Raw genomic sequence first — 25,712 nt, 5'->3', positions numbered from 1 at the left:
AGCAACATATTTTGATTGTATTTCATAAATCATAACATAATTATCAGGAATTTGTAGATTACACAGCTATTACAGAGATAGGAAGTGCGAAGTTGACAAACAAAACCATTCATGATAATATGTCTTGGTTCTGAATGCAAGGTACAGCAAAGCATGAATCACAATTATATAAAAATTTTAATATCATTTTGAAATAGACATTTTATAAGTTATTCGTGTGAGGACAAGTTAATTGAAAACTGCCAGGTGGAAATTACAAGTATTATGCATGCTTTGATATGACGTTTGATGGTAGCGTTTGAGTAGCAAAACATGTTGAGATGTTTTGGAGTAAAAAACAAATTCCTGTAAATGTTATCCATACAAAAAGGATATATATATATATATATATAAAGATATATAATATTGTTTGGTATAGTACAATGGTAGTACAAAACCAAGAACTAACCACTGTCGCCTGTGGAAAAACTAAAGATCTCACAAACGGAAAACAACAAATTAACATCGCTATACAATGATTTGTTAGAATAATTCTGGTAGAAAATATGATAAAATAAATTTGGCCTGCCTGAGGTCTGCAAACAGAAACCTTAGCTCATGATGACGCAGTTAGTGGATCTCACCAATTGGCAAACAGAATTGGAATGATAATTGCTTTTAAACAAACAATAATAGCTTTAAAAATAAACTGTCTAAAATCATGCAACATGCATGTAAAGCAGTGAACAGAATGTCAATAACTCAAATTGCTAGTAACCAAATACTATAGGACAAAGCAGGATAGCTCTGATTCTACGCGATAGAACATGTCATGGGAAGGGGCGCTGGTAGTGTGCCAGGCGAACAATGGAGGCAAGATTATCTATGGTGACTAGGATTGTGTAGGTGCAGAAGGTAAGTTAATATGGGTAGGCTAAAGTAGCAGAAGCTGCTTGGGTCATATCAGCAGGAGGACTAGCTGCTCCCACACTCATCACATCTGGGCTGCCTGCAAACACGGAATCCAACATGCAATTTAATGGTTAACTCTCCTGAGACTAAAGCAACGAGAAACAACTGGAGATTGCAATGAATGATTTAGAGATTTAAGCGTTGCGTGAAATCAATTTTACGGCATACGGAAATATATAAAGTCATAAAAAAACATTAAAAAAGTTTGTGTTACACGCCTAAATTAATTTCATAAGAGCGGTGCCACAACTACTACCGTCTATGGCATAGGCCTACTCAAGACTCCACCCTAAACTAAGACAACCTGAATTTGATAATGAACTATAATTAAAAACAACAGTCTCAACACAGATATTCAGCAAGGTGTGAGCGAAGTTAGCCTGTCTTGACAAACTGTTGTTTTTGCGGAGTTGTCCCCTGTTGAGTGGGGCGAGCAAAACAACAGCTTGTCACAAGATGCACCGCACCTGATGCATCAGCTGCACTGAAAGGAAGTTGTTCTTTTCCGTCTATGCGGCTTGGCTGCGATATTATGTCCGGTCGCTCCATTGGTAATCATAACGGATTTCACGAAAAAATTTATGTAGGAAAAACAAGATATAAACGTTTAACCAGAGACTAGTCTCTGCGGTAAACTTTAGTAGAACTTGAAAACTTAGGCAGCAACTAAACATGTTGTTATCTGTGCACTCAGTCAGTTTTATTTCTATTTTTGTATCAGTCAGTTTTATTTTTTCTTACTGATTTTATTTTTAATTTATTCTATTTCTAAGTTCTACTAAAGTTTACCGCCGAGACTGGTCTAAGGTTAAATGTTTATATCTTACTTTTTTCTACATAAATCCTTTATGATTACCAATGGAGCGACCGACATAACATCGCAACCAAGCCGCATAGACGGAAGAGAACAAATCCCTTTCAGTGCAGCTGATGCATCAGGTGCACTGCGTATTGTGACAAGCTGTTGTTTTGCTCACCCCGCTCAACGGGGAACAACTCCGCAAAAACAACAGTTTGTCAAGACAGGCTAGAGCGAAGTATTTCCACAACCGATAGCAAGAATACATGTCTATGCACAGAATCCACTCGCCTGACTAGAGCCTACATTAAAATTGACACATTTGAGAACACATTTACTTAGGCACCAATGAATTTACAAAAAATATCTTATGTACTTGAATATTTTTTACTTATGCATCCTTTGACCAGAATACAATGAAAATCAAATATGTCACGGATGTCCTTAATTAATATGGAAACCTATTTGCTGCAGTTTTAGCTCAATAATGAATTAACACATACTTGTGCATGTTTATATTTGTTAGGAGAGTTTATGAGCATCTCTATGTGGAGTGAGGATAAGATATAAGCATGTATACAACTATCTGAGATCCTAAGGTAACCTTACTCTGTAGAGTGTGTATTCCATTTGATATGTCACCATTAAAAAGTACAGCTTGATTGGGATGGATCAAACCAGTCGAACTAGCTAGTCCAGGTATGCTCTGCATACCATACGCCGCTGACAGCGATGCCAGGTCAGGCATGACAGTGGTAGCAGGCGCTCCTGTCAGGCCTGCAGTAGTTGGTAGTTGTGCTGTTGTGATTGGCTGGCCTAAATAGTTGAGACTTCCCATATGGAGTGGCTGCATTGCTGGAGAGAACATGCCAGGTACCATAGAGGTGGGCAACACCCCACCCGAACCTATGAGATAGACAGGGCTAAGGGTGAACATATAAGGGTTTTGCATGCAGAAAGAGAGGAGTCCACATGAAGTCATGCAGGATGCATGCATGCACACGCGTGACACATGTACAACATGTTTTCTACATGCTGTAGATCGCTATAAAACTGGTAATCATCTGTATAATGAAAACTACCCAGAATTTTTGAATCGATGATGGTTGAAAGAGACGACTGAGGTTAGAGATTATTGCGATTAGGATTTCAATTCAATCGCTTCAAAAGAGCTGACTTACCGCGCTGACAAAACATTTGTTGTTATACAACACTGTAATAGGTATTTTTCTACAAAGTCACGAGTGTGCTTACATAACATTTGAACATAAAACAAAACAGTGAAACAAACGATGAGCGAGAACAAAAAGAATAGAGAAGATTCAAGCAAACTGTCTCACCTGTGACAAATTAATTGTGCCGCGGCCGTAAACAGTAGTTGTTTAGGGATTGTTCCCGGTCTAGTCACAGAGTTAATAGTAGTAAGGCACCCATACATAACAATTTGATTGCAGACTGAACCTAACCGACATATGGTATAAGAAAGAATAGATTACATCTAATTATTACCAAAAACCAGCTAAATGCCATAGGTTTGTCTGAAGAACATATAAAATCACAATTTTGATGATGCTTTTCGGCGTCAGCTCACGCCTAGTTTATATAGCTATGTTGTATCACTAATAGAAATCATTAACAAAGGGGATGAACGTACCGTCATAAGGAGTACCGAGAGACATGAGTACATACTCGGCAGCATAATTCTGAGCCTCATCCACTGTCCGACAGACCTTGTTTGGAATGTAAGTACCAGCACCCGGTGATGAGTGAGCTAAGCCAGGAATAACCACCTGCAAACAATTTTGCAAACCTTCCTTGCTGTAGAGTAGGCATGAGGAAATTTCTCTTTTGGAAACCACAAAGAGATTGATGAAGGATTGATGAATTTGGAACAGCGCAACAACTTAATCAATTAAGTTGAGCTGGAAAGGCTCTAGACAACACTGTTTCAACAATGTTTCAGACCCATCACCTAGATGTCCAGATGAATTAGAGAAGTATAATTCCTCTATCAACTCAAAAATCAGTTCCCTACTGATGAGGATAGATGTAGCAAAGTGAAGAGAATGTTGGCAGAAATCAATTGCCATTTTTTAACTTTGCCATGATAATCTAAAAAATTTTCTCGTTTCAAGAAAAAATAATTCATCAGGTAAATCGAAATACGCCTGCAAAACTGTAGTGTTTCTCAATTAGTAAAGGAGAATGATACATGAAAGTGTACAAGTGTCTGGATGTAATGCATCGTATTCACATGAGCGGATAATCGATGTTTGGGTGTTCTACAGAAAAGTTAGGCTAAAATAAGAGAAGCACGTTAAGAAAGGCACCGGATGTAACGGATAAAGCAATAAAGCAATGAACCATCCTCATTTTCTTAAAGATCCCACAAGTATAACTTTTATTATTAAAACCAGACAACCAAAGGATCTTTCGTAAGAAATTGAGGAAAGTATTCTGAGAAGGGGGAAAGTTAGAGAGAAGGTGCTATGTTAAAGCTGAAATACATACTTTGAAGAGAAATAGGTGAACAGGTTCTTTAGAGGATCCATCGGCGGAGAAGGTACTGTTCAATTGGTATATGGGTATGCCCCAACCCAACATCTGACACAATCTCTCTAATACCTACGTAGGAGCACAGGCTGCATATACTTGACAAGCCTATCTGACACGATTTGCGCGGGGATTTGAGAACACAAGGAAAGTGATTCCTAGAAACTGAGTAATCTGCAAGACTGAAAATATTACTATTCTCAACATCATCTAAAGAAGTATGCCTTTACATTCTTGAGAGATTGAAAGAAACCACTACGAAATATGACAAGGGTTAAAGCATAAGATACTAAACAACGGGCAGTAACTAGTAGCAAGACTGAGAAGACTTCAACACGGCCCTCTCCATTTTCATGTGAAGGTAAGTTCTGAACTAAATCGCATGCATTTTGAAATTGAAGATTTCCTGTTCACTAATCAGATAGGATGGACAATGTGTCAAATCTCATCTTGAATCGTAGATTAGTGTAAATTATCGCTATACACTTGTGATAATGCTCATCAGCTCTTCTATTCAAAGTATACTGTTTCAGAGAGAGAGAGGGGTAAAGTCAGCAAGACTTAGTAGAGGCTAAGAGCGTCAGCCAATAAATGATAGAAGCTAGTCGTTGTTAGTACCTGCACACCCGAGGCTTTTGTGCCTGAAGCAGAAGAATCCAGCAGGGGCAGAGGGGTAGCGAGAGCAGCGGGTGGAGCGGTGGGTAGGGCCGTGGGTAGAGTAGCGGGTAGGCTAGATAGGACAGGTGCAAGCGCGCCTGGAGCTGCTCTCAGACTATCGTCTAAAAGCTGCTGACGCTTCTGAGAAGGCCCAGCAGCCGACACTGCCTCTTGAAGCTGTGAGCCAACAAATCAGATATCAGACTGCTGGTGATTGCAAGAAATTTCTGCTATAAATGAGGTTTGATTTAGTTAAATCAATTCTGAGTGACATTATTTATGAAAAGCTCTTTTTGGGAGAAATCATCATGTGCTATCAAATCAAGATGATTATATTTCAGTAATATAAATCATTATTAGCAAAAAATATATTAACTTCATGCTAACACATAGTAGTGGAAAATTAAAAAAACGTGAAATTTTATTGAAAAAACATCTGCAATAAAAGTTGCAAAGGAGGCCTTATTTATATTTAACTACCGAAGGGAAAACACCAACGTGTGGAACTATTACACTGATAATTTTCAACGTGTTTACTGTATTCTAGGTTGATCTTTTGTGATAATATAAATCATTTCCTTTTCTTCTGTTATAAGACTTATATAAATAATAACTATCTCAAAGCTCGTGCAAAAGAAGTAACACGAGGCAGAATGAGAGTTCTTCAATTGCCTAAATCAAAACCTCAGAATCCTTGCGAATCTAATCGGCACCAGCCAGAGCAAGAAAAGAAGCATGCGTCCATCCCTCCACCATGGCTGATAGTCTGAAGCCCGCTGTATGCACACGTTTATCATACAATCCTTCCTACGACTCAGAATGTCTGACAAAGATAATCTTATCTCTTGTTCATGAGAAAAGCAAACATCGAGCACTCAGGAAGAGCACTTCGAGAGCAATCGAGACGACCTAGTGTAGCAAACTAGATCGATCCTTGATTATGGCGTCGTGTTTAGTTAACACTCGAGCCATTATTTAAATCTCGACTACACAACGATACTGTTGGTTGAGATAAAGTAGAACACACCGACTGGACAGGTTGGCTCGATCACATCGTCAGGGACGGATAGTCGTTTGCCCATACCAAAAAACAGGTTGTGAACTCGACCGAATTGCTATGCTCGACATTTGTGTGGCGTACACATCTCGGCTGAATGTTGTTACGATCCAATGAAGAAGCAAAATTAGTTGGTAGATTAAGAGAAGTCTCACTAAGTAACATGCATGAAGCCGAGACCACACCGACTGGCCTGATGTTCAGAAAGGGGTTACAATGTTGTTTTTACAGTTTTTTGTACATATTCCCATCTTACCCATTAATACCCGCACCAAGTTTATTGTGGCCAGGGACATTACGCATTCAAGGATGTGTATTGATTACCAATCCCATCGCAAGCATGCGTCAAAAACATCAACATAACATTATTGCAAGACTTTGAGCTGCGCAGCCGCGGCTTGGGTGAAGGTATCACATTTGGGTAAGAACGGATCATACAGTGACTTGCGTCGTGTTCAGACAAACATTGATTTTAAGACTGGGACATGTCTCCACCCCTGGCAAACGACACGTTGATCAGTATTTGTTTAGGCAAATCCTGTGCATTGGTTATGCGAGGGAGATGAGTGGCACAAAGACGCACGCATCTTGGGGCCAACCAGTGCTGTCCAAAGCAGTGCCAGGCACATGTCTCATTTTCTGGTATATAGTAAAAATAAGGAGCAATAATCAAGTTGTATGATAGAAAATGAATAACAGATTGGATAAAAAAAGCACAACTACTGTATGTCTACCAACGATGGAAAGGTGATCAGCCTCGATGACTATATTTTTGTCTAATCATAGTAATTTATAAACCGTTTATTCATCATCAGTCCTTTAACCCTCTGAGAACCAAACACTAAACTATGTTTCGCGGCGCTAGATTTGTCCTCTCAACGGACAACCATATACAGTATTTATCATTTGATATGAGCGAATATGAACAATTATTACGCCGCAACAAGGTCGGAAAGCGTTTTTTCGATAGCTTAACATATTTATGATTAGTACATGTGCGATCTATGCATTGAAAACAAATAATAATATAATCATACATTTAAATCGTAAATCTTGATTAGCGAGTATGTTCTTATAATTGCAACCAAAAAAATGCTGCTCACCATGACAGCTCCAAAACAGATAATTTTTTTGTAGAATTTTTGGGGTCAATGGCTCTGTTAATGGATATGATGGGCCACTGAAAGGCAAGAGTGACCGAGTTGATGGAGCTATATTTAATGATAGTCAATGTTGGCACTCAGAGGGTTGTTGAATCAACAGGAAGCGAAATGCTGAAAGATATTATAAGCTAAGAGTGAATCTCAAAAAAATAATGAAAGGGGTTTGAGTGAGAGCTAGACACAGATTATGTGCTGAGCCTAAGTGACACACAAGGCTGTACCTCAGCTGGTGATGAGCTTTTCTTCCTCATTCCATATAAACGCGCACTAGCTGCTCGAGAACCGGCAGCTCCTCTACCACGACCTGCTCTGATTGGTGACTGTTGCTGCCGGCCGACCAATCCTCTACTAATTAAAGGAGCCCCTGCTGCCAGACCACCAGTCATGGACAAGTCGCTGTAAGTGATGAAACTTATTAGAAAAATGGGCTAATTTAATTAGCTTGTATATATAGCTCCATATAGGAATCAATGAAATTTTGAATTAAGGAAGATTTCAAATTTTGAATTACAGAAGGCACTTTAAAGCATTTGTGTTCCACAAAACGCACTCCTTGAAGATGAGAAACGCAGAGCGCCAGCTATCTATAATGCACAAGATTAACTTGTGCGATGGCAGTGTAGTCAAACAAACTAGTAGCATGATGTTCCTTATCCCGTGTGATCAAACCACTGGCTAAATTTTGAGACAGTTTGACCAAGTTTATGAAATATGACACCTGCATCTGAGTCTACTTGGCTGATAGTAAGGCGAGATAAGGCGACACCTAGTAGCTGTGCAAAGATACCTCCCCCTTAATCTGTCACGCCCCCTGGTGATAACACTCAGACCAAATGGGGCGTCTCCGCACCACAATCTTTATTTGGCAGAGTTAACAGTATCTCAACACTAATACTGAACAGTCTGTTACATGTGGCAATGCGAAGCGCTAGATGTAGTTTACCACTTGTCTCTACTTATATGCTGATCTAAATCTTTTCCTCATCCCACCACCCCTACATGTAGGTTGTAACTTTCATCGTTGATCTAGATTTCATTTCAATTCCTTGAACATGAATTCAGCTGCCTTCAGCTGTGGCTACATGATAGCTAAGCTGAAGCTTTTCACATTGAAAGAGATTGTTTGGAGCTGAGCCAATACAGCGGAACCTCAGTTTTCGAACGGTTCGGTTTTCAACTAAAAAATTTAAGATTCGTTCGTCTCGGATCTCGACCATAAACTCGGTTCTCGACCAAACCGGAGCATGCGCATTGGAATTAAAGGTTCGCAACAGCTCCGGAAACAGCATGTTTATATGTTGTTATTGAGCCACTTTCGGAAGGTTCTCAAACAAAGGGAGAAGATTCGCGTCATAAATTCTTTACAAAAAGGAGTCATCTGGGAGGATGTTGCCTCTACCGAAGAGATTTTCTAGGGACACAACTCCTACAGTCGAGTTACCCTAAAATGTTTTGGAGGATTCTTCTTCAAAGATGCGAAGTAAACGTGCCATTGATGCTTCTATTTTCTTTTTCACACAATTTTTGATGTAACTGATCTGTTGCATTTTTTTGCTGTTTCGTTATTCGTCAATTTCTGCGATTTTTGATATTGTATCGTAACCTTTAATGTTTTCGATGTTTAAAGAGCAAAACATATGAAATGTTTACTTTTTCTTTTCTTTTTTTCATCATCATAGATAGAAAACCTTTTATTAAAATTAAACACGATCTATATCTACTCGTTTTCATTTATAGTATGCGGTATACAGTTCAGTTTATGGTGGAAAATGTTAAAAATACTTTACCGAAGTTGTTAAATCGACTTGGAACGGATTAAAATTTACATACATTAAATCTAATAGGAAAACTTGTTTCAGATCTTGAACAACTTGGCTTTTCTGGAACCTTCTGGAACGGATTGTGTTCGAGAACCGAGATTCCACTGGACAAAAAGAGCCTAGGAACTTCGGACATGCTGAATTTGTTAACACGCAACTGAACTGTCCTTTGGATTGGTTGGACAAACTTTCGTTAGCGAATGCAATACATGTATTCAATTTTTCAGTCAGTTTGTTTAATGATGATTCATAGCACTGTAAATGAAACTGCATGACAATAGGACAGGCAATAGCTGAAATAATGTTCATTTCTTGAGTAAAGTTCAGTCTCATGCCACTCATTGCTAATTTCAGTTGTGTCAGTCGAGATATGCACTCTTCAAAAGTGTCCCTTTGGCTGTTGTGTTGCCATCACTTGCGTGTTGGTAGATTGATAGATATACGCAGAAGCCACAAAATTAGGAATGAATTTGAATGTCATTTGATTTGTGTTACTGCTTTTTATGATATTTTTCATGCAATCTGGTCATTCATTAAATTGGCTGTTAATAGGTTTTTGAATAGTTACCATGTTCAAAAAAAAGTTTGTATGTGAGGTTTCTGGCAACAAGTAATTTATATATTCAATTTTAATACGATTAATAACTACACATGCCAAAGTTTATCTAGAAACTTATTGCAAATGTAAAAAATCTAAATTATTCTTCGGAAAGTTTTAAGCACAGTTTTGCATTGATGCTGGCGAAAAGTTGATTGTGACGGTGCGAACAGAGCCATAATAATATGCAGACTTGGTTTTGTTACCATACTCAAGTAAACACTCGAAAAAAACAACATCTCTAGATATTAAAGGTTGGCTTGCAACAAAATTCACATTACAGCTATTTGGTATCAAAAGATTCACCATGTCTTACTCTGTTGTGTTGTAGGTGCCACATATGTAGAAATGTGATTACAAGCTCTTAAAAGCTCAAAAACGAAAAGCCGCCGTAGATTGGAATCTCTTTATTCCTCTGACGTTGTCATTACAGTTTGGTTATTGTCTTGTCACGTGATGTTCTCACGTGAATTGAAAGGGCAATAAATGAAATAATTATAAAGCTTATCGTAGCACTAGTTTATGACAAACACTTCGGGTTTTACTGAAGAGCCCTATCAAATATAGATGCTCGCTACTTAAAACAGTTTTGTTTCGGTTTGGTATAATCGGCAAGTCATAATCTGATCATATGACCCAATACTTCACAAATAATTTCTGCAGCACTTTTCGATTATCACAAATGACCGACAGGCTTGTCATGATTATCAGACAATGATATGTACTCCTTCAAGCTAAGGCTAAAAAATTAAACGAATTTTTACGGTAAGTTATAAGATATCACTGCTAAAAGTGACAGCATTAAAATGACGATAAAATAGACGCGTAAGAACAATAGACATGGTTTTATTGAATGCGTAAAGTATATTTGTGAAATATTTCGACTAATAAGGTTGCATGAAAGTGTAAACAGAAACCATCTAACACAGCTACATCACATTTAAGCCGTTTTGGAAAGAGAATCCAAACTACGGCGGTCTCGTGTGGATGCGATTAACTGTTCGTTTTTGAGCTTTTAAGAGCTTGTAATCACATTCCCACATATTTTGCACCTACACCACAACAGAGTAAGACATGGTGAATCTTTTCATATCAAATAGCTGTAATGTGAATTTTGTTGCAAGTTAATATTTAAGGTGTCTAAAAGAAGGTGTCTAAAAGATCTTGAGACGTAACCCCAACTCTTATTGCTTGAAATTACTCTGGAATACACTTAGGAAGTAGTCATCTATGATTATAACAGGCTTGTAGCCAGGGTTTATGCATAGTCTGATTGTATATCAGTTTTGAATTTTTTAATGATTTTTAATTTTGTATGGCAAAAAATTAAGCAATAAAAATCCAAGTTCCAACTTACGCAAAACTAAAAGTCACCAATTCCATAGAATAATAGTCAAGTTGAATAACTATGCAGTCGCCTGTTTGCTTTGATTATTTTTTATGTAAATTGATGAATGTTTAGAACTTGGTACGAGCCAAAAGCGCAAACAAATCAAAAATAGTTTGTTATATCCCATATCATACCTGTTCACAGTAACATATTTTAGTTTCAAGTCAGCTGGTTTCGATCAGCCAAATTCATAAGACATTCATAACCGCATTCGCTATAAAATATTGGGCCTATAAAATAAAATAACGCAATTCTCCAAAATTGTACGAGAGTAAACATTCAAACAAATTCGCATCAATTTTGGCTGAGCAGTGATTTTAATTAACGACCAATTGCTTGTTAATCCAAACAAACGATTCTCTCACAACTGAAACTGCTTAAAAAGCCTTCAGTTACTTCTGTGTGAATAGCCATATAGCTAAACCTCTACATAAAAACTTTTCGACATGCAATATTAATAATTTGAGCAAATACCTGTTTCGACGTACAAGGCTATATCCAACATAAAATGTCCAAAACTTCTCGAAGCATTACAAGTTGTAGGTGAATGCAAAAAACTGGTAGAAATTGAACGTAAAGCGAACAAATATTAAGAAATATTATAGCGTAAGTTATATTATAGTGTAAGTTATATTATAGCCTAAGTTATATCATAGCGTAAGTTATATTATAGCGTAAGTTATGTTATAGCGTAAGTTATATTATAGCGTAAGTTATATTATAGCGTAAATTAGCTTACACTATACTATATCCAGCTTAAGCTAGTTAGGTCAAATCAACCGAGTTGTTAGCCTACACTTTTGTTCACGTGTGTCTAATGTAACATAATGACAAAATCTCTTTTTGCTGGTTGCTACTTAATTATTGCGGTTTTTTTTCACATGTAGTTTATATTTTTATACTTATTTTTTCACATAGTTGTATTTAATGTTATATGTAATGACTTCAAGTACTTACCATTGTTTTTATTTGGATCTGGGACAAATTTAATATAACACAATGTATTCATATAAGAATATTTGATCAAGCAACTGTGTTCATGGAATCTTGACTGTACTGTGCATTTGGAATGATGAGGGTGAGCAGTACTAGTTTGGGTAGCCTAGAATAAGTAGCCTAGTTTAAGACAAAATAAAATGACTCACTGTCTCACTAAGCATGAGTGATGCAATTTGCACTTAAGTGAATGAGTAAAACTGGACATGAATTGCTCATCTCTTTTGCAAGAATCAATTTACTTATTTTCATGTAAAAAAAAACTAGATATACAAACTTGAGAAACTAATAGAAATTGATTATACAAAGCCAGCCAATCACAACTAATTACTATAGATAAATCAAGATGAATGACGGGACCAGTAATAATTCCAGGTTTTTTGAAGCAATTGCATGCCAGGGCTCAGTTGTCTGCGGGCATGAAGATCCATGATTTCCATGCTTATCACCCTATCTCATGTCATGCAGGTCATTTAGGTGATAGAATGGGTTGCTCACCTGGAGTTAGGCAGTACATTGTGGAACTGAGCGTAGTAAGCATTCAATGTTTGTGGGTCAAAAGCAGGAATCATGTTCTGAAATCATAATAAGACTGATTGGAAGAAGAATCTCCACAGCCAGCCTTTTTATTTAGAAATTTCAGCAAAACTATCTGGCATTTCACTGAATCTTTTTAGGAAAAGCTAACGATTTCAACTTATAATTATCAGCTGGTCAGAAATTACGCTGCTCGATGAATGTCAAGAGAGATTCAGTGCCAAAGTAAACACATGATTCATCCATTCACAAAAGTGGGAGGCTAGCCTGTGCGCTTTAATTCAGGAAGAGAAAGCAATGTTGAGGAATTAATAGTTTTAAGAGAGAATCACATTGATTATGATGAAACAAACATCATCCGTTAGACAAGACTAACATCCTATAGAAATCCTTCTGGCAAATGAAGAGCACAGGCCAACTAGAATGACCAGCTGGGTAACTACATGCGATATTATAGCATTGTCAAAGCAATTTAAAAAGCAGGGATTTTGTTCTCTGAGAACTGCACGATCCGTCACAAAATCCAATAACCATTGCCGAGTCACAGTTTGGGTGGCATGCACTGCTGTCTCACTATATCACCATCACACATGCTATCATTAGCTGCTTTGATAGGAAAGAGATAATGTACTGTACTTTGTCTCCAAACTCTTGTGCTGAATACGGGCATAAGGGTATATATCAGCTATGGCCAAATGGCGGATCTACATAGATCCGCATCTCTGTAGCTTTTTTGTGGATCTTTCAAGTTGGATGTCAAAAATATTTTTCAATTTAAAAAAAAATTGGTTTAAAAAAGATTTTTATAAGCCTTTCTTAGCATTTTTGTAAATTCAATGTTTTCAGCAATGAATTTTGTAAGAAACAATCACAGAACACGACTCACAAATACTCCCCTTCATGAACTTTAAGAGTCTCTGTAAGTAGCAGGAAATTGTGTTTTGATAGTATTCGTGAAGTCAAAGCCCTCTCATCACTTTTCTCATTAATACTAAACATATTTATTACAACAAATTCCTTCAATCATTTTTAGTCAAATTATGTATATAATTAAAGTTTTTAAAAATCGTATTTGACACTTTGTTTTAAGATGCACACAAATAATTGCATGTTTATATATAGTAAAAAAGAAAAATGCTCCTCTTCAGCTCGTTGTAGATCTTTAATTTGTCAGATTTGGCTGTAGCGGATCATGACCAAAATCATTTGGCCATCCCTGGTATATATTGTGGCCAAGGTAAGTTGGCTTTTAAAGTATATATTACTTAGATAACACTTAAAAACACTGAGAAACAAAAAGAATTACATTTTAAAAATCTCCATAGCATCGTGTGTTAATTCTTTTACTGTGTAACAAGGCATGTAATGCAATTGCAGCAGACTTAGAGAACTGGACAAAGTGACAGTATCGACGGACTGAAAGTGCAAACACAGCAAGCAAGTTACAGGTAAACAGGTGATTAGGGTATGTAAGTTAATGTACGCTGTACAGTCATCGATTGTTTGACATAGATTACATTATTTGACAGCAAACATTGGTAAATATTTAGATATATCCATAATTAGAAGATTTAATAGATTTTAATGCCTAATTGCAGCGGAGATGCTATCATCGAGACTGAACGCGTACAGAAATGTGACGACATTAATGCTCTAGATGAGATAATGCGGGTAATAAATGTTGAAGAATCATACTAGGTGTCAACAGCATGAAATACTCATTTCAGTTTGATGAGAGAAGACAACTCTATTAGTAAGCCAAAGTAGAACAGCTGATGACTTACAGAAAAGAAGGGATTGGTTGCCAATGCTTGCTGATCATTATTCGATTTCTTCTGCCTTGTTGGGTCATTTTTATCAACAGGCTTAGCTAGTACTACTTCAACCTTGGAACCATCGATTTCTTTGCCTAGAAAAAGAAACCATAGACACGCAATATTAGTTAGGCAGTCGTAAGGTAGTTGTCAATGGCACTCTTCAATGGTAGCCATCAATGGTAGTCGTAAATGGTGGTCGTATATGGTGGTCGTATATGGTAGTCGTAAATGGTAATCGTAAATGGTAGCCGTCGATGGTTGTTGTCAATAGTACTCTGAATCTTCTCTTCTATGACAGAATAAGTTGGTACATCACTCACTTCTTTTTTACATGTTGCCAAGCAAACATCTTTGCTAAGGGGTTAATTCTTTTCATATCCTAGTTAACAAATATTGCTGTAAAAGCTACTATCTAAAATGATTGGACTAGTGTAAGAGTCAGGCCGTTTTCCATAATCTTACGAAGAACATTGTGAAAAATCATGTTCTACTTGGTAACTGTGATACAACAACGATGCCAACCTGTCTAACAAAATGAGATGAAAAATGTCAAAGCCAATAAATTCCAATTTTTACAATTTTTTAGCAGATGTAACCTTGTATTAAAAACCAGCTGGATGATTCATTTAATGAAAAATCGAATTTTAACAGTACAAAGTTCGTTTAAACTATGGTTGTGCACAACCACACAATGTGTAGCCAACACCTAAGTGCAGAGATCTGTTATAGCAACACACATCATCACATGCGCGAAAATAGATTGTTGAACGAGTATTAGCCCTGACGGGATGATGAACGATTTTTCAAAACTAAAGTCATTGAAAGATCACTGATTCAAAACTTGATTGTTTAATTCTTTATTACGAACTCCCTAGAGTTTATGAAGATAGTAATGTTTGCATAAATGAACGTGTAAGAGTATTTTCAATCCGAGAAGAAAAGGCTAAGAATGATGAACTCATTGTTATTAATGAGTGAATCTTGGCATTGATTGCAAACGAAATCAGAATTTCATCAAATGGAAATCAATTTTTTCAGCTAATCACTGATACATAGGTTACTAGTCTGCCGATGTCGACTGACATAGTGGTGTTTGACATGGCAAGCTACATTTGTTATCAAAGGAACGTCAGCTACACAAACAACACAGTTTGTACCGACGGCTTTCAAGAGGACGTCAAACCGAAATTTCCCTAGCTGGATGACTTTTTATGTTTCGAATTATGTCAGAACCTTTAAGATTTTTCGCCCTCAGTCTGCCTATTAAATGCTGTCGACTAGACATTCTCATTGCTGCCTAAATAACCCCTCATACAAGTGAATGAAAAATTTTAAAAATAGTTTTGATATTAATAAGACGTCTAATGATGAGAAATTGGGCATGTGCAGTTTTTGTAACAAATTATTTTAATAAAAAAACCAAAAATAAACGAGTGATAAACTCTACTGATTTTCTAACTATTGTAATACACATAAAATTGCTCTCTATAATCCTTAGGCTATCTCAAGTTTTGTAAACGCCTAGGGTTAAAGAGACTATCAACATATTTCAATATTTTGATATCAAGATTTTGAAATACTATTATCAATATTTCGATATACTATATATCAAATTTTTTGTTGTTATTGGAGTTAACAGCGGGTAAACGGCTCCGATGACAACTATTTGACTTTGCCCGTTGCCTCCAATGACGAATGATATTTCATAACAAACAAGTTTCTCCTCATTGAATTCATGTAGTTAGTCTCGCAAACATTCCCGGAAAATGTGTATATTTTGCTATTGTCATACCTCCATTAAACACTCCTGCGAAGGTATTTTAGAAGTAGTTTGGAAATAAGAGAATATGGCAGCAGAGACTGTTGTAGCTGTATTGCTTTAGTATTGTATTGCTGTATTACCGTATGTTGCTGTATTTGAGAGTTATTTTCATCTGTTTTGCGTGACATGATGAAAGTCTTAACAATCAAATATTGACAAAATTGAAATAAGGTGAACCATACGAGGAGAAAGCAACGTAGCAAATAGAGAGTGAAGAAACATATCTTTGTGAGCCACACAGGGCTCTGGCTGTTCGCATACACAGCTGTAGCGCCCACTGTAACCTCCCATAGTAATAATGATAGTTGAGCTATCATAGTTGAGCTGTGTAAACAATGAGAAAGATAAAGGGGAGGGTTGACACTGAGACGCTGTACTTCTAACTATTGCAGACTACCCATTAGCTTGAGATAGGCATACTCTCTATAATACACGCAGCATATACCATGGCCTCGTGGCTGCTTTCTACCCACTGTATACAGAGGCGATTACTCCTGTCCCAATCACCACTGTCCAAGAACCCATGCACTCACCAAGTTAGCAAACTGGTTACATTTCTACCCTCCAAACCTCTTCAACTAACAACATGACTATTTTAAGACCAACTGGCTAAGAAAATGGAAAAAGACCGTGATAAACTATACAGCGGCTGTAATGTTGATATATGAGTATTAAATTTAGCGATGATTGGATGGAAAAATATCGTAGCATGACGGAAAAACGGCTGCACTAAAACATCGCGGACCCGTTTTGTGATTGAAGTTTTCAGCAGTCCATCTCTGACAGGTGCTACAGAATGAGACATTGAAATATTTGTGTATTTTTGAAAAGATAATAGCTAAAAAGTGAGGAAAAAATCTAGAATATCGATATTAATCGATTGGTGAGTCTAATATAAATCCTTCACAAATTGAATTGTAGCTGCATGAGTTTGATTGTCCTGACACGCATCTTATCATCATTCACCATAAAAATAGGCCTATGTTAGCGCCATCTGTTTCACTCTAACTCCTGGCACAATGGGAACCACTCTCTGCGATAGATAAGAGGGGACCAAAACCTGCATTGTTTAAACATTGATAAAATGAGCAATTGAATCATACCCAGTCCACATAGGTAAAACATTACTGATTGCTTAGCCTTTTCGGGTGTGGTTATAGCAAACCCTCCGAGAGCTTAACCGATAAGGAGTTACGGGCTATTCCCATTCAATGCAAATATCTAGAGACAACGCCATATTGCTTCCTCCGTGACATTATCTATCCACGAGCACACACCACATCAAGTAAATGGATGCGCTTGGATCCAAAGAGACTACTTGATAACAGTAGACGGCGGAGTTTTCTAAAAAACCTGACCGATATGAAGATGGTTAATGAAGGAGATACTACACACAGATATGAAAATACATACACTATACTCCAACAAGCAAGGAGTATAACTCCTAAGCTAAACAGGCCTTTAAAGCGAATAGCTCATTAAAAAAAATTAATGCTTGCTTATGGTGAAAACGAACCGTTAAGAGCTTGCAGGGCCCTCAGCGCATCTTCCCGATCAGAAAAGTGGATAAAAGCGTAATCTTTGAGTTTTTTCACCCGTTCAACAGGCTTCTTGCCCGGTGGTTGAGCATCAGCAGCTTTGGTGAAAACCTGCTCCAAATGCTCCTCCGTTGTCGACAACATCAGGTTTCGGACATAGAGTATCTTTACCTAGAGCGAAAAAATGGCTGGATTATACATTCTGGCCACAACTTTTCTTCATGATCTGCTAACTAGAAGACTTGCCTGAATAGGATTATTGTACTGAAAGCAAAGATCAACCCTACCAATGAACACTAAAACAACCGGTTACTTTTAGTAAACAGTTGATCGCTTACATCATGGATATAGGACTATAGGAAATCCAGAAACAGTCACGCTTCAGTTGTAAATGCTCTCGTATGACAAAGCAGGCGCAATTAGCACTCAATGGCCAACCAATACTCGAATGTTATCTTCAACAAAACTATATATGCCTTATCATAGTCAGAATGGAATTGATAAAAATAACCATTCTCTTGATAAAACAATAACCAAAACATGAAATTGAACTGTTGACTTTGAAAGCGATGAGGTTACACGTACAAGGCAACTGTAAGACAAGAAGGAATTTGATGAATAATAAGCATACATTTGCATTGCAACCAAAACATCCCTTGCTCTGTTTATTCAAGTCTTAAAACAGTTTGCTGCGTGTGTGAGAGTTTTAAAGGAATAGAATAATAACATTCGTGTTTTCTGCAAAAATTGTCAGCTAGGCATATACCGTATAAAACTTTACACTTGAAACCATCATATCACCTCCACTAGGCCTGTAAGCCTGCCAGGCCCAGCGTCAGCTAGCAAAACCTCAAGTTAATCTACAGTTCATAGGTCAACCCCATCTTCGCCTGCTTAAATCACCGAAGCTAGTGATAAATTTATTACTAGCCATAAGCTATCTGAGCTAGTTTCAAAATTTAAAGAAATACGCGAAGGGGTAACGAAAAGTCAAACAAAGCAAGGATGAAGTAAACATACATCACTGCCTGATAGCTACTAAAAGGGATGGCAAGTGCTGCACAATGTAACTTTGTTTACAGCAGCCTTCAAAGTGTATATTCATTGAATTATTAAAATTAGGAACGATGTAATTGGATAAGGTATGTGTATAGCCAAGCACAGCACTAACAGCAAAATACATCTCGACTCTTGTCTAAGCTTGTGCACACAAGATTATGGCTTGTATGTTTTATATTTAATCCAAAATACTCAAACAAGTAGATGTAAACAGTATCAGAGAGCTTTACATGCATAATGCAACAAGCGATACTGGGGTTCCAGTTACAGAAAATGCAGAAGCAATGGTATCCAAACTTAATTGATCAATATTTCAGACACAGTAGAGGACCAATAATAATACGGTATAGCCTCAACAGTAATAGTAGTAATAACTAAATTTGCTTAAAAATAGTTATAAATCTTAACACTAAGTCTGAATCCAGCATGCTCTCAAATTTATGACATTTCCAAATACACAGATTTTATCTTCATTGCCATACAGATGTTAATTCCAACAAAGTAGCAAAAAGTTTGTGTAAGAGATAAATGAATGGTTAAACTGAAATATGATGGTTTAAGTGCTGATAACGTTACATATTTAATATCAAAGCATTTGTTATATTTAGTGTTTTAGAACTGTCCGTGAAATTTTTGACTAAGCTAAACTTTCACGTAAATGCAAATTTGAGCAAATAACTTTCTCGGCATACAAGGCAACTTCCAACAAACAAACAGCAAATTTCTCAGAACATTAAACAAACTTGCTCACTAAGTGAAGAGAAGGTTAAAAATTTTCTAAAACTAAATAATAGGAAACAAATAAAAAAATAACTGGGTAAAGACCTTACTGTTTTCATTATGTCCTCATCGACTTCATTCTCTGGCTCAGCCCAATCAACAGCGATCTGGTGACCCCATAACTGAATGCGTCCAGGTATAAGCTTTCTTCGAGCCATAGCAGCAGCTCTATGACTGTCATATTCAACGAAAGCAAACCCTCGGTTTTTGGATTTGTCAGTGGCCGATGGGTAAACGATGACATCGACTACTCCCTCGGTTACCTTGGTCATCTCCTCATAAATTTCATCTCGAGCTTTAGTTTTTGGTATTCCACCAACAAATAGTCGGCAATTGTCTACACTTTGACATACACCCAAAAACCGTCCTTTTCTTATTTCATAATTGTTCATCTCTCTCACAGCCCTCTGAGCATCACCCTTTGAGGTATACATAACAAAAGCATAACCTCTATTAGCACCACTAAAGTCCATCATGAGCCTTAGCTCATAAATCTTACCCATAGTTTCAAAAATTGGCACCAATTCATCTTCATAGCAGTCTCTTGGAATCCTACCAATAAAAATTTCACAGCCACGTGGTGGAACTGGGCCTTCCCATCCAGGAGGTGGTCCACCATATTTCCTTTGTCCGTTTTGCTGAACCATGCTGTAGCCTGTTCTATCCATCAAGTCCAACAACGCTCTCTCAGCAGTTATTGAGTCTTGTCTGCATGGAGTTCTGTGACTGACTGTTGATAAACGACTAAAATCTGAGATAAGATAATCTGACGCCATCATCCTCATATGCAAACAAAAAGCAGACCTGATATATTGCTAACTTGTTGCCTATTAGTTGATTATGTATAAGCCACCCCGATTGGTCTATAAATATATACCCGCGATTCGCACTGTTAATGAAGTTTTTTGTGAGTTGTTTTTTCATTGAATAAGTAAACAACTCCCAAACGGCAAATCTGCATCACTCGTCAGCCATAACAGCACATATATGTACAGTACATGTCGATCACGCGTTAAATTACGGTGAGGGGCATGAACACCAGCTAACGTTATTGCTCCAAAAACAGGGCGACGCGCAAATAAAAAATAGAAATTACATTTTAGTACGTAACTGCACGAGTTTCTAATATCTATCATAGCACTCGCCTTCTGGCCGATACCGGCATCACTGACCGATTTAAAGAACCGACTATCGCCAAGTATTTAGGAGCTGGCAAACCATTTTTTAGTCTGAGAATATGTTTAATATGGCTCTTCTACACAGCTTTTAAACCAAAAATGTAAGATAAGCAATTATATTTTCGATAATAAATTATATTTTCATAGAATTTATAGTTTTATAAACAGGACTTTCAATTGGAGCTATCAAACACTTCAGCAAGTAAATAGAATATGTGTGTGCATTTGGAAGATAGATGCTCCATAACATAGACATTACAACCAGCTAGAAATAAAATGATCACTCAACACCATTTGGCAAATATTTGCAACTCATTTATTTTATATTGACATGACACTGTACATGATAGAAAGAGAAAATAACATCAGCCTAACAGACTAGGTTAAAATAACTTCTAAATTAATAGCCGCTCTATCATCTGTTGAGTTGTGGTTATGGTAGATTTTAGCTGGGATCCCTCATTGACAGTGACAGAGCAGGCAATCACTGGCCTCGTTACACCGCATGCCCGACCTAAGGCTTGCTTTGATCTCACAAACACATATGGGACATTCTACAAGACAAAATCATACAGTGTACAAGTTTAGCCATAGAAAATGATGTGAACTAACACAGTTCCGTGACAGATTAACAAATAATACATGATGAGATTCACCATTTAAAACTACAAATTTGACCAATTATAATAAATGGTATAAAAAATATTAACACTTAGTTACGTTAAGGTATGACAAGAAACCTGTCGAGTTTTTGGAAACAAAATTTTGTTTTTTGATTTGAGGATGAATTTAGAAATACCTTCCTTTAACATTTAAAAGCAGAGTACTATCGCAACTCTACTAAATTGCTTCTCTGCGCATTAAATGTCTTTTTAAATGACTGATGTGAAGCCGTCCTCATATTGATAAAGATATAGCTGTTACAGTGAATATAGTAAAGCTTTACAGTAAATTATTTAAATTAAATATATAAATAGTAAATTAATATGGGAATTATCATAAATATGAATTTTACAGGTCAATCGCATAAATACCATAAAGCTTGTCTATCCTGTAATTACATTCACAAATTACATGTACTTTGGAAGCGCTGCAGCGCTACTTTCCAGAAGTTGAACTTCAATATAAAAACATTACAGTCGATCCTCAATACAGAGGGAGTGTAATGCAGGAAATTCAAACTCCTCACTTGAGTGATGATGCAAAATTTAGCAACAACTAACTTTTACGTATTAATATTAGATATTTACTAAACTTTTATGGTTTTACTTATTATCAGCATTCAATTTACAATCAATAAAATTAACACATCATAAAAGCAATCTAAAACAATATATAACCTCCAAGAGGCTTGGCTAGTAGGCTAAAATATGCAAACACAGCGGTGATGCTAGATCGCGCGAGTATTCATGACAGGCTCCAAGAATTTATTCTAAAAATTTTGAGAAAGCAAATTATGTTGATTTAAGGCTTGTAGATGGTTGGTATTATAATTCTCAAATAGCTTCTAATAGCTAGTGTAAATGTTAAGACAACAACATCCATCATCATACCATGCAATACCAAGTTAACAATACACATCCTTAATCACTTTCAAACCTGTGAGATGATCTTGACAAAACCGGGTGTACCTTGCAGCAAACCAAAAGGTTCTCTTGTCTGACATGAAACAGCCTGCTTATGGTACACCATTCAGAGGTGAGCCAGATGTTGGCTTGCCCCAGGAACAACATTCTAAAAAACTGTTCTGCTCACTAGGCATACACAGTGGCTAGTGCCAATCTGGTTTGCTGCCAAGCGGACTGTGGACCGACATTAATACTGACGCAGTAGTAATGATATTGGGTATGGTGCTGAGACACTCGACGCAACCAACTATGGCCTTATGCAGACGACCTGTTCAATAATCAGATAGCAATACTACATCACTCATGCTCTTTTACCTTGTCCTCACAAAGAAGGGGCAAATGCATAAGAATTTCCAAAGGCTCAGCATCAGCAGCCATCACAATGAACTCTGAGATTCCTCTGTTAAGTGTCTTGGTCGCTATAGATAGATACCGAATAAAGACATATACAAATGTACATACAGTTATGTGCAGTCATTTCTACATATATAATGTACATATATAAAGAGTATATTTGTATAATTGAGTATATTGAATATTTGTACATTTGTATAAAGCAGTGTTGCATCAGATTACAATTGCATCCATATACAAATGCATGTGGACATGTATGTGACACAACTCTGCAGAGAAGCATTTTGATTTTTGAATGCATGGAGGGCAAACTGAGTGTTAAGTGTCTATTAAGTGGACAAACTGCATTGATGAGCAATATTAACTTTAAAAAGCGGTGAAAACATTATACTGAGCAGTTTTGGTTTTGAATGGCTTTTATTTGCAAAGTTAAGACGAATGGCATTAGTTAACATATCATTAGTTAACCCGTCAATGCCATGGGAAGGAATAACTTACCCTCATTGGCGCCTTTTCTGAGCTGTTTATAGTTGACAGCTTGTTGCACAAGATCAAGAATTTTCTTTGTCAACTCAGCATCAGCAAGGGGGTAAGCTTTTGGGTTAATTTCGTCAGTCTGCACCAAAGACATCAATTAACAAGCTTAATGGAGTATTTTTAGAGCTATTATAACAACATGTTTGAGCATAGCAAACATTTCGGCACTACTATGAAAGTGTCAGAAGAGGGTGTACAGAACAGCAAAATAGTAGTGTTGTAACTTGTCCGAAATGTTAGTATCAATGCAGAAAGTTTTACTATTTATTCAGATTTCAAATATCAACTTTGCATATGAAATAATTATTTAGAGTATAGTAAGCTTGAAACTAACAATTAATATTTTTTTCAAATAAAATTATGCAAGTGTTTTTACATTGCATTGAACACCTTATAGTAAATAACAAAATATACTTATTGTTCTATTAATATTTTAATTTTCAAGCATTATAGTGGTACCACAGCGTGCGGTTCTGTTTTTAACATTTGGCTAGTAAAAGGAACCACCGAATTTGCATACGTCCTCCGTTTTCGACTCGCTTGAAGCAGTAAGCACATAGTCTCGTTTGATTTTGCAAAGGCCTTCGACAAGGTGCCCCACCAACTTTTAATACACAAATTGAAGGCTTACAGATTTGATACAGGTACCCTCAAATGGATAGAAGCGTGGCTCAGAAACAGAGCTTCTGTGGTTCAAGTGAATGGTTATACATCACATAATTTTAGTATTAAATCAGGAGTACCTCAGGGCTCAGTGCTGGGACCCCTATTGTTTATTCTTTACATCGATGACTTGCCACTCTGTGTGAAAGACGCTGACTGTCGACTGTATGCCGATGATACTCTGCTGTGCATGGATTTGACAAACACCAGCCAGCTGGCTTTGCAGACTAACGTTACAGCATTACAGCATTGGGCCACACAGTGGGGCATGACATTTAATCCAGAAAAGTGTATCCACATGCAGGTGGGCAGGTCGACACCAGATTTTAAACTTTTTATGAACGGAATTTTTATACCACAGGCGAATGGTCTGAAATATTTGGGGGTTTTCATACAAAGCGACATCAAGTGGCACGAGCATATTTTAAACATTACTAAGAAAAGTAATAAGGCACTCGGACTTATCCGACGCTGCCTTTTTAATGCAAGCATATCAACAAAAATTGTCGCCTATAACACAATTGTTCGACCATTACTCGAATATGCCTGTCAGGTATGGTCACCGCACGCAAAAGGCTTAACTGACAAATTAGAAACAATTCAAAGACGGGGGGTTCGATGGATTTTCAGACTCGGGCCTATGGATAGTGTCACAGAGTGCATGCGTGTAAATAACATCCAAGAACTAAAAGATAGAAGAGAAGATTTGGATTTGAAATTTTTAAAAAGAATTGAGTTTGGTCTATATGAACTAGACCTCAATAACTATATCTCTTGTAACCCATCCCACCAAACCCGTCATGGAGTAGTCCACCCACATTTTAGGATAGACCAATATAGGCACTCTTTTTATAATAGAATGGCACCGAATGTTGTGGGTCAGGGCGTTGATGACTCCCTCAGTTTTTAATACGATCTTAGTGTTGCAACAAATTAGGTTTTAGCGTTCTTATCAATCATTTTATCTCAAATTTTATGTTCATATAATGCCCTCGGGCGTATTGGACAGATTCGAATATATATATAAGCACACTACATCGTGCTGCATTCACCCTAACAAGCTTACTGGCGTCAACACAAACTTCAAACTTATGACCATTTTAATTTATATTTTTACATTGAATCTCTGCTAACGCCATCGTCCCTCACATCACGAACACAATCTTTCAACAAAGTCACACCTTAGCCAGTACATTAACTATAATATGTTCATCTCAAGCCAAAACTTATTGGTATTTGTGACAACGGATTTGAAAGCTAATATGACACTCGAGAAAATACCTGCCAACTCTCACGCATTGGGCGTGAGACTCACGCAATCACCCCCAAAGAAAAAATGAAAATGCGTGAGCAAAGCGTGAGATTTTTGCCCCAATTTCTAAAATTTTATATACGCTATCATTAATACATCAATTGCCCCAAAACCAAATCTCACGCATTGCCCCACTCTTGGGTTGGCAGGTCTGCTCGAGAAGCAGAATGACAGTTGAATATGCCAACATGTTTCAATTACCATTGTTACTTTATTGTGCTTTGTGACGAATCCTCTCCGCTTTCGCTTCACTGAGGTGTAAGAGAACTTTGCAGGTTGTAGAGTGACCAGGCGGACAACTCAGATTTCACGTGCTCTAAAATGAACAACACGTAACTGCCAGCGAAGCGGTTTCTTACAAAATGCCGTCAAGTATTTACCTGCAAAAGACAGATATAAGACTACTTTGAACTACTGTTTCAACTCGTATGGCCAATGAGATAATAGTTTGCTAAATTATATAAAACCAGCTATCATTGGCACAATGATAAAAAATAGTCTGA

General features: G+C 37.1%; 2 protein-coding genes across 6 annotated transcripts; both read right to left on the bottom strand.

Annotated features, from left to right (window-relative positions):
* Nucleotides 1–2: 2 nt before the first annotated feature.
* LOC137387911 (probable RNA-binding protein 46) lies at nucleotides 3–20,324 on the bottom strand. 5 transcript variants are annotated; one of them, XM_068074437.1, is made up of 10 exons: nucleotides 19,588–20,324; nucleotides 17,677–17,869; nucleotides 14,306–14,430; nucleotides 12,483–12,559; nucleotides 7,402–7,576; nucleotides 4,922–5,137; nucleotides 4,262–4,375; nucleotides 3,405–3,540; nucleotides 3,091–3,150; nucleotides 3–988 (listed from the first exon to the last, which is right to left on the bottom strand). In XM_068074437.1, exons 1-9 carry the CDS (start codon nucleotides 20,320–20,322, stop codon nucleotides 3,101–3,103), a joined length of 1,821 nt encoding a protein of 606 aa, XP_067930538.1. In that variant the 5' UTR covers nucleotides 20,323–20,324; the 3' UTR covers nucleotides 3–988; nucleotides 3,091–3,100. The 5 variants fall into 5 exon arrangements, with proteins under 5 accessions (XP_067930538.1, XP_067930527.1, XP_067930531.1 ...); XM_068074426.1 differs by lacking the exon at nucleotides 3,091–3,150 and adding an exon at nucleotides 2,360–2,656; XM_068074430.1 differs by lacking the exon at nucleotides 3,091–3,150 and adding an exon at nucleotides 2,465–2,656.
* A 693-nt stretch (nucleotides 20,325–21,017) lies between these two features.
* LOC137399327 (NHP2-like protein 1) lies at nucleotides 21,018–25,531 on the bottom strand. The gene is made up of 4 exons (XM_068085398.1): nucleotides 25,411–25,531; nucleotides 23,196–23,313; nucleotides 22,659–22,762; nucleotides 21,018–21,269 (listed from the first exon to the last, which is right to left on the bottom strand). The coding sequence occupies exons 1-4, from the start codon at nucleotides 25,411–25,413 to the stop codon at nucleotides 21,111–21,113; spliced, it is 384 nt and encodes a 127-aa protein (XP_067941499.1). The 5' UTR covers nucleotides 25,414–25,531; the 3' UTR covers nucleotides 21,018–21,110.
* Nucleotides 25,532–25,712: the final 181 nt, after the last annotated feature.

The sequence above is a fragment of the Watersipora subatra genome, chromosome 1 (genome assembly GCF_963576615.1).
Source record: "Watersipora subatra chromosome 1, tzWatSuba1.1, whole genome shotgun sequence".
Lineage (NCBI taxonomy): Eukaryota > Metazoa > Bryozoa > Gymnolaemata > Cheilostomatida > Watersiporidae > Watersipora > Watersipora subatra.
Note: the sequence above shows the minus strand (reverse complement) of the source record. Positions and strands in the feature narration are given on the sequence as shown.